Source organism: Quercus robur, chromosome 8 (assembly GCF_932294415.1).
Source record: "Quercus robur chromosome 8, dhQueRobu3.1, whole genome shotgun sequence".
Classification (NCBI taxonomy): domain Eukaryota; kingdom Viridiplantae; phylum Streptophyta; class Magnoliopsida; order Fagales; family Fagaceae; genus Quercus; species Quercus robur.
In genome coordinates, this window is record NC_065541.1 from 58,971,006 (window position 1) to 58,984,418 (window position 13,413).

At 34.8% G+C, this 13,413-nt stretch overlaps 2 protein-coding genes and 1 long non-coding RNA gene across 4 annotated transcripts in view; all 3 read right to left on the minus strand.

Annotated features, from left to right (window-relative positions):
* LOC126697312 (probable inositol oxygenase) overlaps window positions 1–12,859 on the minus strand; it is a 28,870-nt gene extending 16,011 nt beyond the window's left edge. The window contains exons 1-3 of one of the 2 annotated variants that reach the window (XM_050394256.1): window positions 12,764–12,859; window positions 12,556–12,634; window positions 296–374 (exon numbers count right to left, since the gene is read on the minus strand). In XM_050394256.1, the coding sequence (XP_050250213.1) occupies window positions 296–374; window positions 12,556–12,634; window positions 12,764–12,791 (186 nt within the window). In that variant the 5' untranslated portion in view covers window positions 12,792–12,859. Of the gene's footprint in view, window positions 1–295; window positions 375–682; window positions 1,156–12,555; window positions 12,635–12,763 lie in introns of those variants that run through there. The other variant, XM_050394255.1, reaches the window with a different exon arrangement.
* Window positions 1,554–2,823, minus strand: LOC126697311 (putative pentatricopeptide repeat-containing protein At1g53330). The gene has a single exon (XM_050394253.1). The coding sequence runs from the start codon at window positions 2,809–2,811 to the stop codon at window positions 1,642–1,644; it is 1,170 nt and encodes a 389-aa protein (XP_050250210.1). The 5' UTR covers window positions 2,812–2,823; the 3' UTR covers window positions 1,554–1,641.
* Window positions 6,454–7,092, minus strand: LOC126697314 (uncharacterized). Its single transcript, XR_007646183.1, has 2 exons — window positions 6,791–7,092; window positions 6,454–6,696 (listed from the first exon to the last, which is right to left on the minus strand). It is a non-coding gene; the product is annotated as an uncharacterized LOC126697314 (long non-coding RNA).
* Window positions 12,860–13,413: the final 554 nt, after the last annotated feature.

The window sequence follows — 13,413 nt, forward strand, 5'->3', positions numbered from 1 at the left end:
GAATAAGGGCAGTCAAGTGCATCCAATCTTCATTAGGATAATCTTTTCTTATGGCTTCTGCCGACTGCAGCAAATGCTGAATCTGAGGTTCCTCCAGGTCAGGGTCACTTTCATCCACAAAACTGTCAAGGAGTTCAATGGCTTCCCATATGGACATCTCTGCTTTGTTCAATTTTGCATACTCTTCCCTTGTCCTCTTTACCTGCATTTGCATTGAAAGTTTCATATATCAAATTGAAACTATGAAGTCCTAAAGTTTAATATTTAAACATTAACTTATTGAAAGTGTACTTACAAAATCATATGTTTGGTTAATATGATTCAACCGATAGGTATTCTCCACAATGCTTAGCCTCACAGTTGATTCATAATCCCTACCGCACATTTTGACACAATTCATTGAATGAGAAACTACACCATTTATGAAAATCACCTGATCTTATAAACAAAGATTGTGGAAGAAAATGTCAAAACCTGAATGATTGGCCAAAGGCATTGGATTCTGGCACAACAAATCCATCTGATGCATCTTTTGGTATTGCATTCTCTGACTCTTATATTTTCAAACAAAAGAACACAAAATTTAGACTCCAATTGAACTAAGCTTATAGACTTATAATAAAATAAAAATTATTGACATTCATAGACAAAAGGAAGAAGGAAACAATAATCAAAGCAGTACCAGGTGCCTGGTTCTCAACAGAAATCATCTTGTTCCCACTTATAAACTCAGAACAAGGCAAACAAAGCAAAGACAAATACCTTTGAAAGGCCTCGGTCAGATTTATAGGTAAATAATAAGTCCTCAACTGAAAATAGACCAGGCTTGGACTCCTTAACTGCAAATTTTCATTATCCTAGAGCTAATTTTTTCAAACAAACTTTACCTTAAAATAACTTGTTTCTGTAAGAGTATTGAATGGTCAATCTTTATCTTCATTTTAGCCATGTGACCAAATTCCTAATGCTTTGGTTGTTTCGTTGCCAAAAACACGCATTGAGTCAGCTTTGTGGATAATCACATCCTATTTTGAGTAATGCAAAAAACTATTCTAAGATATGGATGACAAGCAATCTAGTCATGGCCAACTCCCTACTGATGTCTTTGGCCATGGGTGTAACACCTCGACCCAATTTTTATAATTAAACTATCTGTTTAAGTGGTTAAGCATATTATTTTATAATGCCATTGAATGAGAATTGTAAAGATTATAAATTATTGAATGACCATTTTTATTATATATATATATGCACACACACTAATTATGTACAAAACTATATTAAGTGGTTAAGTTATGAGATACATACATACATATATATATATATATATATAGTTGTGGTATTTTAACTATGTATGATGCGTGAGTTATTATAGAACATATATGCTCTTTTAATGTGATAGATATAACTTTATAAAGGTAAGGATATATGTATATGTGTGTGTGTAAAGTGATATTATTCTTTGTAAATGAGTGTGAATGCAAAGAAAAAAAAATAAGTGTGAATGCAAAGAATATATATATATATATATATATAAGTGTGAATGCAAGAAAGTTGAAAGTGGGTGTGATTTTCTTCCCTAGCATCCCACGTATCCGGTACGACACCACATCAGGAGGAAAGCCACGTCTCGGCATATCTTCAAGCAAATTCTCTTGCTTCACTCCATTTCCCCTCCTTACACAATCCACTAATTATTACATTATAGCTAATAACATCTGGCTTACACCCCTTCTCTACCATCTCATCCAAAATTCTAAATGCTGCTTCAGAATTCCTCTCCTTACAAAACCCACTAATCATCGCATTATAAGTCACCGTATCAGGCATGCACCCAAAGCCTTTCATTTCCTCCAAAAGCCCCAAAGCCTCTTCTTTCCTCCCAACCTCAAAAAGCACACTAATCAAAGTAGAATACACTGCTGAGTTCAATTTCAACTTGTTTTTCACCATCTCCTCCTTAAGCTTAAAAGCCAAACTCAATTCACCAATCCCACAAACCCCTTTAATCAATGAGGAATAAACAAACGCATTAGGCATAACACCATAAACTCTCATCATATCATTTTTCAACTTAAAAGCTTCTTCCAACCTAAAGTTCAAACAAAGCTGATGAATCAAAGTCCCGAAAGTCACCACACTGGGACAAACACCTCTCCTCTGCATTTCATCGAACACGTACCGCGCATCCTCCAACCTCCCACTCCTACAACAAGCCTTAATCAATATATTATACGTACAAGCATCTGGGGTTCCATATTTATGAAAACCCAGAAACATTTCTCTCAGTTTGCGAAATTCTCCACAGTTACAGAGCCCATTCAGGAGCGAATTGAGAGATTTAACAGTCCGGTGGCAACGAAAATCGGGCATTCGAAAAAACGTGTGGATAGCTCGGTCGGGGAGGCGGGCTCGAGCGTAGAAGGAGATGGCATTGCAGAAGATGATTTCGGTGGGAGAGAAGCGAGTTTCGTGTTTGAGCTGGTCGAGAATTTGCTCCATTTCGTCGACCATTTTGGCTCGGCCAAGCTTGGTGATGATGAGGTCGTAGGAGACGAGGGGGTAGCGGAATGGCTTTGCCTTGGTGGGATTAGCGTTAGAGTTAGAGTTAGAGTTTGGGTTTTGGAAGAGGTGGAGAGCAAGGTTTGGGTCCTTTTGGAGGCGAAGGAGAGAGGAGAGCCTGAAGGGAGAGATGGGTTTTACTTTTACAGGGTTCATTTTTTGGGGTTTTAATGGAAGATCATGCTTAGTACTGATACTTCTTAAGTAGTACAAGCTGCCTAAAAACACTTTTGTATGTCTGTTTTTCATTTTTTATCTGAGAGAGAATTTACGACAAAGAAAAAAAAAAGGGGGAGCAAAGACCGGGAAGATAATTATTTTCAAATTTATACTTCCAAAAGTAATTATTAGAAAATATAAAAATAAAAAAATTTAGAGAGTTTCAAGCGTCTATTCTTTATTATCAACTCGTGTGTAGTCCTTTGTATATGCATGAATACAATTAAAAATAATTATAATTATAGGGTTTAAAATATACTCTTTTTTACATAGAAAATGTACAAATTATATATGGTATTAGCTTACACATTTTTTAAACCATACATTTTTAAAATATGTAATATATAATTTAGAATTTAATTGGTTTTAGACTCTTCGATTTTTACACCCAATAATTCAGTTGCAACAAAAATCAAAAACTTAGGCTGCGTTTGTTTCAATGGTAAACTGAAATCAAAAAACATTTTACACCTAGGTCTATGTTTGGCAACACTTGAAAATAAATTCAAACTAAAAATAGAATTCAGTTTGATTGGTAAAAGACACTTGCTAACTCGTAAATCATTTCCGTTCCCATTTTACCTTTAAATGCTTTCCGGAATTTACTCACTCCTCACACACTCCTCTCACACACGCACCAACCTCATTTCAGCTCCAGCCCACGCACCAACCTTAACTCAACCCAGTGGCGGAGCCAAGGTTTTAGTTTAGGGGGGGCAAAATTGAAAGACTAGATTGAAAGTAAAATTAATCTAAATATTACTAATAAATATAAATAACAAAATAGATAAACAATTATATACTAATGTAATTGTCATACAAGATCAAATATAATATAAACTTTAATTTATATTTGCATACCTAGTTTAATTTACTCAATTGGAAGATTTGCAAAATATACCTTGATACAAGTTTGTTTAAAATTTGATTTGAAAATCATTATTTTGATTAGGCTTCATCATAATCTCAATTGCTTACAAGTACACATTTTATATAATTCAAATAAATAAAATCACTTCATAGTTAATAACAATCAATTTAAGAGAGTAATTTAAAGACATAGAAGTTAAACATGTGATTTGATTCCTCAAAATAAATCAATGTAAAAGTGTTAAGGATATAAAAATATACCTGCAAAGTTGTACTTTCTTGGCCTTGAATACTCTTAAAAAGTTATGTAAAATTCAATATTTCTTTCTCTATTCTTTTAAGTGGTAAGAACTAAGAAGTTAAAATTTTGGTCTATGGCAAAAATAAAGTGTTTGAAACTGTGAAAAAGTTAAGATAGAAGAGAAAACAATTAGGAGGCTAGGGTTTTAGTTTGATATAAAAGGTCTTAAATATTATTTTTTATTATTATTATGATGATGTGGATACCCTAATTCAAAGGAAATAATTGTGTGACAAAGGCACCAGGGGGAAAAAAATTGCAGTTGCTTAAGAACATGCGGCAGGGAAAAAAAAAAGAATATGGTTTTTAAGTGGGACCCAAAAAACATAGTTTTGTTTAAAAAGACAAATAAACCTATGGCACGTTTGTGTTATTTCTTATGGAACCTATACATGGAAAAAGACAAAATAGTGTTATTTGTCCTCTGAGCATGGAACATTTGAGGTCAAAATGGCAGGTTTGTAAATTGCAATACTATATATGATATTTTTTGGGGAGGTCAGGGGGGGCAGGGGGCAACTGCCCCCCCTCAACCCCCCCTGCCTCCGCCCCTGACTCAACCCACAGTTTGACGCCAAGCTCTGGTTGCCCAGCCAAGCCAAGGCCAGCCTAGATCGTGTTGCCCCCACCGTCGCCTAGATTGCATTGCCCCACCGCCCATATCGCGCCACCTAGCCAAGCCAAGGCCAGCCCAAATCGCGCCGCCCCACCGCCCAGATCACGCCGCCCCACTGCCTTCCTCTTTTTTCTCTCTTCTTCCTCAACTCTTCTTCTCCCTCTTGCTCAACGTCACTGATCTGGCCACCCTCGACCACCAGCCTACTCCACTCCACCCCTAAACCCACCCGATCTGGCTGCTGCCGTCCTTCATCCACGTCGATCTCTCTCTTTCCCGATCTATCTCTTGTTCCCTCAATCTCTCCCTTTTTCTTGCTCCTTCTCCCACTGATATATCATGTATATGTTCTAAATATGTTTTTGTTTTGATTTTTGGTTGTGTTAAAAGTGTATATTTTGAAATTTTCTGATATGAATTTGTTTGGAAGTTGAGAAAATGTGAAAAATTTGTAGGAAAATAGCATTTTCAGAATGTTACCAAACATTGGAAATCGTTTTCCGAACTATTTTCCATTACAAAACCAAACGCTCGGATTTTAATTTCTTTACGGGAATTCATTTTCCTCTGCATTCATTTTACACTCGGAATTCGATTTATATCAAACCAAACACAGCCTTAGATGGACACATGGTGGAAAAGTATACTCTAATTGAAATCTAATCTAGAATCTAATTGGATTTGAACTGTTCGATTTTTACACTCAATAATTCACTTGGCACAAAATTAAAAATTAATTGGGACATTGGCACAAAATTGAGAATCTAATTAAAATCTAATTGAATTTTCTCTAAATTTGGCTATTAATAGTTATATAGATTATCCAAAATGCTTTTATCTTCAAATTTTGACACAAATCGATTTTTGATGTAACCAATCTCCGATCTTTTGTTCAACCAATGAGTTGAGTTAACAAATCCAGGTCTCTATATCAATATAACTAGTAGTTGTTTTGCTAAAACTATTGGCTAGCTTTTACACGTGCTACAAGAAAGCAACATGTAGCTATATAGAGCCCCTAAGCAAGAAGGAAGCTGGAAGCGGATCACATCCTTTTAATATACTTTTTTCACGATATCCAATTGGAAACAATTTATCTAGTTTTTTTGCTAAAAATTTTTTGTTAAAAGTGTGCTTAAGTACATTTATATCTTGAAAGTATGCTTAAGTATACTTATTTTTCATGATTGCTCTTTATCATTAGTTTAAGACATCAATTGATTTTTTATATAGACGGAATTCAACACTCTTTTCTCATTCAACCCGAATTTTTTATTTTTTATTTTTATTAGTAAACATATTTTTTTTCTCAACGTAGTTAATATATATCCCAAAATAAAATTAAAAATGTAGTTAATTTTCCTAAACATAAAATCAATTTTTTTTTAAGGGTGGGGGTTTACCTTTTTCTTTAGGTGAAAAGCACATTTTGGTCCCTTCATTTTCGTACGATTCTTACTTTGGTCCCTAAATTTTATTTTTACCGCTTTTAGTCCCTGTTTAGAAAAACGCATTCTGTTTTAGTCCTTTCCGTCAGTGCCATTAGGGCATTGACCTACGTGGCAAACATAATTATTAAAATAATAATAAAAAATTTTATTTTGTCATTAAAAAATGCCAAGTCAGCATTTAAATTTAAAAAAATAATTTATTAAATTTAACTAAATAAAAAAAAAACAGAAATAAAAATAAAAAAATCACATTAATTAAGATTGAAGTGTGTCTTGAGCAAGAACAACAAGAACACAAACTCAGATCTAAGAACACAAAATTAAAATCCAAAAATCACAAACCCAAAAAATAAGAACATCAAATTAAACCTGAACAAGGAATTAAACATGAAGAAAAAGCACAACGACATCAGTGTGCTCGAGGAGGGAATGTGTGGAAAGGACATTGTTGTAAGGCTCTACAACGGATGTGGAGACCTGTGGTGAGGGATAGACAGTGAAACCAAGCTTCGACTTTTTGCCATAATCAACAGAGAGGCGCTCCAAAAGAAGCGATCCAAGACCAGATCCGGTATCGCCACCAACAGCATTGAAAACCAAGAAACCTTGAAGACCAGTGCAGTTATCTGCAAGCTTTCGGATCCTATCCAAGCAAAGATCAACAATCTCTTTTCCAACTGCCATAAATTAAACAACACACAAGAATTGTCAACATAAATAAACAACCACAAAAACACAGTATATAACAATAAGAGAGTTTGGAAAAATTACTTGTGTAGTGGCCACGGGCAAAGTTGTTGGCAGCATCTTCCTTACCACTGATGAGTTGCTCAGGGTTTGGTCACTGTGATTGTCCCTGGGCTCGTGGCTTGCTTCAGACGTGGTGGATGATGGGTTTTTCTGAGTTTGAGATTTTTTTGTTTGGATTGGTTGTGAGGTATTTTTGGATTGATTTGGTAGTTTGGAGTTTTAGGATTTGATGATTTTGCTGGGTTGAGAAAATGGTGATTTTGAAAATTTTAATTTTTGAATTTTAATTTCTGGGTTTGTGTACTTAAATCTGGGTTTGTGTTCTTGTTCAAGACATACTTAGATCTCAATTCATATGATTTTTTGTTTTTATTTCTTTTTTTTATTTTTTATTTAGTTAAATTTAATAAATTATTTTTTTAAAATTTAAATGCTGACTTGGCATTTTTTAATGACAAAATAAATTTTATTATTATTATTTTAATAATTTTGTTTGCCACGTAGGTTAGTGCCTTAACGGCATTGACGGAAAGGACTAAAACAGAAGGCGTTTTTCTAAACAGGGACTAAAAACGGTAAAAATAAAATTTAGGGACCAAAGTAGGAATCGTGCAAAAATGTAGGGACCAAAATGTGCTTTTCGCCTTTTCTTTATAGGTAATTATATAATATTTTTGGAGTTTGAGAAATGTATATTCATTTCACTTACATAAATAATAGTGAGTCTAACTTTTTTTATTTGAGTGGCCACCCCTAAAAAGCCAAGGGCTCATGTATTATTGATAGTTTCTGCAGAATACATAGCAAAAGAAGATAGAGGAACTTCCTCCATCCAAGTACAAAAAGGAGGAAAATTACATGTTGTTCTTGCAAGGCTATGTGCTACCATGTTCCCTTGTCTGTGAGTGTGCTGGATTATCATGCACCTGAACTGAGCCGCCACTACCTTAATGTCAGAGACAATGTGACCAAAGGATGTTGTAGAGTAGTCATCACATTTAATGGCTCTAATTGCAATTTCAGAGTCTCCTTCTAGGATGACTTTATCAAAACCAAGTTCATTGGCAAAGATGAAAGCCTTCTGCGTTGCTAACACTTCCACCATCTCCACAGAAGTGGGTAGCGAAATAACTTGTGTTGATGCAGCCATAACTAGACCGTGGTCGTTTCGAATGATGGAGCCTAAACCAGCTTTCGCTTGCTCCTTGAAAACAGCCCCGTCGAAGTTGATTTTGAACCATTCCGAGGGGGATGGATTCCATTTGATAGGGGTTCAGATAGGAGGGGGTTTTGGAGGCATGGCGGTGGCAAGTTGAATTTCATGAAGAGCGTCTCTAGACCTTGAGTTAAGTAGCTTCAGGTCCACCACCTCCTCACCCAATCTCAGCTTATTTCTTCTGAACCAAATCTGATCAACTAGCATTGCAAAAAAGTACGTATTGTGGGGCTGCTCCAAACATGTTTTAAACACATCTAGGGAGGTCAAACATTCTTGTGTTTCGTTTTTCAAAGTCTCAAAATGTACTTTCCAAACCTCTTTTAGCTTCGGGTAAGACCAGAGGGCGTGGAAGGTGGACTCCAGCTCAGTTTCATAGATTTGGCAAGTAGGATTAGTGAGGACCTTCCTATGAGTGAGATTTGCCCGGGTTGGCAGTGCATCCTTTGTAGCTCACCACATCAGTGTTTTGGTTCTGTTAGGGATCTTAAGATTCCAAAGGCCCTTCCAAGTGTTCTTAGACTGAGGTATATTTGAGGTTCCACCGGGGGAAATCAAATTTTCATTTACTAGGAGGCTATAACCGGCCTTGACTGAATATAACCCATCTGAATTGCTTGGCTAAAACAGCTTGTCATCAGCTTCCATGATGCTTATGGGTATTGATTTTATCAACCTAGATTCATGTGGCATGAAGTTATTACTAATTGCATCTGTAATCCATGATCTACTCTCCTTATCAATCAGAACCGAAACTTGTGCATCACTACCCAAGAAGGATGGAAAGGATTGAACTTTAGAGTTTTGAGGGTCAGGTAGCCAGCTGTCTTTAAAGATAAGAATGTTCTCACCGTTCCCCACTCTCCATTGAGCCCCCTTTTTTATGACATCCTGACTTTTGAGAATACTCTTCCAAGCAAAGGAACCCTTATCTTCCTTCGCCTCAAATATACTACTATTGGGAAAGAACTTTGCTTTGAAGAACTTGTGGAAAAGAGAGGTTTTATCCTTGAGAAGCCGCCACACTTGTTTTGCTAGCATTGCATCATTGAATTTTTGTAATTCCTTGAAACCCATACCACCAAGGTCTTTTGGAAGAATAGTGAGTCTAACTAATTAATTTATAATAGGACTTATTATTCATGTGACTATTTTTTATAAGTTTTTCTCTATATGATATTATAAAATTTGGGAAATTAAATGGTGTTTTAGTACGCAAATATTGTAATTAAAGTCTGTTGAAGTCCTTAAATTTCATACAATGAATTTCCTACCCCTCCTAAACAAACCAAAAAAAAAAAAAATCTTAATGAACAAAATCCATACGCGTTAAAACCAGAATCCAAACATTAAGGCAGTATAGTGGTATACAATCATAAAATTGTCTTGTAAACCACGTTTTTGGTCCAGCCCTCTTATTGTCTCCCTAGTCAAAAAAAAAAAAAATCCTGTTCAGTTTCATGATTAACACTTGTCTTAAAATATATAAGAATAGAACTAGATAAACACAAACCCTTTTTTATTTATTGGGATACTATGGGACAAAATTTAGTTTCAAAATTGGTTGTAGTCTAAGGTTACAACTTTACTCAATGTCATTAACATTACTACATAATTCGAAAATCTAATCGTTGGATTGCATGTTCTTTACGCTTTTAATACACATCAAATTTTGTTCCAATCGGATATTATTTACTATATGATTTGATGGTGATCAACAACAAGTAATCTTAGTCCATAATGGTCGTCCAAGACCAGTAACGTCCAAGATAGTCTTCAAAAAAGAGAAAAAATGAATATGTACTACAAACATAAAATAAGGACATCCAAGCATGTCGCCAGTCATCCAAAAAGGACCTGGTTGTCCAAAGAGAACATGGTTTTCCATATCATGAGAAGGTATGGACGACCAATAAACACTTAGCAAATTTCTAAACATTTTCCATAATTTCGAATGGTTAGACCTCTAACCGTCATCTTGGAATGTGGAGTAAATTCCCCAAAATTCGCTTCACTCTTCCCACTAAGTCCACACATCTCCTAAGATATTAGTGGCACCTAACAAGTAGATCCACTCCAAACTCTTTATAAAAAGGATTAGGCCTCATCCAACCAGGTTAAGTTCTACTATTTATCCACTCACTATATTTGTGCTCTAGAGAGAAAACTAATTTAACTATTGGAGGGTCCTTGTCCAGTTCATCTCGGTCACATTCAATAGTCTCTTCCTTTGTTTTCAACTCATCCAACCGTTGAAACCCGGAGCATTCAGCCTACTGATTTTCGAGCATCATCATGATCTATAAGATTATATTCTATGCATAATTTTAAACTATAAAAAAAAATGCAATTTAAAAAATTTATTGATAACATAGCTGTGGGGGAGGATACTTTCAACAAATTTCATGTTAAAGGAAGGGTAAAAAAAGTGCAATTTAAACAATTCATTTTTATATATTTCATTGCTGAAAAACTTATTTCTACTACTGCAGTAGTGAAAGGAAGGATTAAAACTTATTTCTTGTCGATGTGGGACTGCATTATTAATATTTTACAAATTTCTTAGTACTGATTACAGAAATTTGTAGTACATATATAAATAAAATTAACATTGCCAATTGAAAGCAAGTACAACTAAAAGTATGGCAGGCAGCCTAAAGCCGGATCCTTTCCCTTAGTGCAGTATGCCTTCCAACCTCAAGGATTACCATTTGAGCTTTTCTGGGAAGTACTGCAAAAAGAAAGAAAGAAAAAAAAATCCAATTTTAGTAAAGAAAAAAAAAGTGTTTAAAATTACTGAAGCACAGAATTTTGCACTGGTACACACCTTTTTTATGAGGGATTCATAGTACGGTTTAACTTTTTCAACGTCAATATGAACGTTGCTCTTACTGTAGAGATCATATTTGCTGTTATTTTGTACAATACAATAAAATCAGTTTAGTTATCAAAATCAGCTAAACAAAAATTGAATAATTGGTGGGGAAAAACACTGATGCTCACAATCAGCTCAATGAGAAATGAACAGTTGTTGGGGTAGAACACGAGTAAGAAAGAAAAAAAATGCACAAATTAAACAGCAAAATGGAAGCTTACTTGAATGTTAAAACCCACTTCAGATTCTCTCTGTCCTCCTCATTCATTAGGTATTTATATGCTCCTTCCGTATGCATTGCTGCGAGATGGATAGATAAAACTCATTTTATTGTATAAAAACAATTCGAGAATATTAACTATTTTTCAAATTTAAAGGAAAAGATAAAGAATAATACTTACGGTAAAATGAGTGATATCGGATGGTAAATAATGCAGCTGATGGTAGAGTAGTTCCATTTGCCTTGGCCACCTAAGGATTTGGAAACAACGTTATTAGCATTATGATTGTTATTTTGAAATAACATATTGTGGAAATTTCAATATGAAAATCTTATTAAAGATTTTTCATTAAAAATTCATTGAAGGTTCAAAGGATATACCATGTACATGTAATCGTCATGCCCCCATGACATCAGCACATTTTCCAGTCCACATCCTTCAGAGTAGACTCCAAGTTTAGTGTTGTAGGCAGGATTGTTGTAATCTGGATTTTCCTTGAAATACTGCAATGCAAAAGATTCGAAGAAATTTCTTTCAATTGACTGACTATATATAATCATGTCAAACATAATTAACTAAAGTTTTTGAGAAGACCTTGTGATAAACAATCGATTCATCAAAGGCACAACCAACAGGATGTGTATCTCCTGCGACATCAGAATTCATCATCAGATTGAAATGACTCGAAATAGGAGAAATATATTAACATTTATTTGGTCTAAAAACATTTCTTACCTACAACAGCCCACTGGGGAAGCGATCCAAATTTAGAATGGTAAAGAACCTTTCCAACATCTGAAATCCATGCAAGAATCAATTATCAAGTTGTTTTATGTAAACTTGAATATATAGGGCCAAGTGTGTGCAGTGATTATCTGATATTATGAATAAAAGCATAGAGCCACTAAGTTAAACATATACAATTACACATTCAAAGAACTTATATTTTGCATGTTAGCCTTAGAACAAAAACTAGGAGTGTGCATAGGGTATTTACCATGAATAAGGGCAGTCAAGTGCATCCAATCTTCATTAGGATAATCTTTTCTTATGGCTTCTGCCGACTGCAGCAAATGCTGAATCTGAGGTTCCTCCAGGTCAGGGTCACTTTCATCCACAAAACTGTCAAGGAGTTCAATGGCTTCCCATATGGACATCTCTGCTTTGTTCAATTTTGCATACTCTTCCCTTGTCCTCTTTACCTGCATTTGCATTGAAAGTTTCATATATCAAATTGAAACTATGAAGTCCTAAAGTTTAATATTTAAACATTAACTTAATGAAAGTGTACTTACAAAATCATATGTTTGGTTAATATGATTCAACCGATAGGTATTCTCCACAATGCTTAGCCTCACAGTTGATTCATAATCCCTACCGCACATTTTGACACAATTCATTGAATGAGAAACTACACCATTTATGAAAATCACCTGATCTTATAAACAAAGATTGTGGAAGAAAATGTCAAAACCTGAATGATTGGCCAAAGGCATTGGATTCTGGCACAACAAATCCATCTGATGCATCTTTTGGTATTGCATTCTCTGACACTTATATTTTCAAATAAAAGAACACAAAAGTTAGACTCCAATTGAACTAAGCTTATAGACTTATAATAAAATAAAAATTATTGACATTCATGGACAAAAGGAAGAAGGAAACAATAATCAAAGCAGTACCAGGTGCCTGGTTCTCAACGGAAATCATCTTGTTCCCACTTATAAACTCAGAACAAGGCAAACAAAGCAAAGACAAATACCTTTGAAAGGCCTCGGTCAGATTTATAGGTAAATAATAAATCCTCAACTGAAAATAGACCAGGCTTGGACTCCTAACTGCAAATTTTCATTATCCTTGAGCTAATTTTTTCAAACAAACTTTACCTTAAAATAACTTGTTTCTGTAAGAGTATTGAATGGTCAATCTTTATCTTCATTTTAGCCAGTTGACCAAATTCCTAATTCTTTGGTTGTTTCGTTGCCAAAAACACGCATTGAGTTAGCTTTGTGGATAATCACATCCTATTTTGAGCATTGCAAAAAACTATTCTAAGATATGGATGACAAGACAATCCAGTCATGGCCAACTCCCTACTAATGTCTTTGGAGCAGACCAAAGATAAATCAAAGAGACAAAGAGTGAGAGAACAATGGGCAGAGAGAGGGATTAAATTGATGTTGGGTTGGGTAACTTGGGTTCGTGGGGTTGGGATTGGGGTTTGGCGCCGAGAATTGTGATAAAAAATTTTAAAACTGAGAATTGAGAAATTTTAAAATTTCATTTTAAATCAAAGTTGTATTTTCAGTTTAAATTAAAATTAAGAAATTAA

What these genes read in the sequence shown, in the direction of transcription:
- LOC126697311 (XM_050394253.1), bottom strand. Translation starts at nt 2,811, where the DNA reads ATGAAAAACAGACATACAAAAGTGTTTTTAGGCAGCTTGTACTACTTA.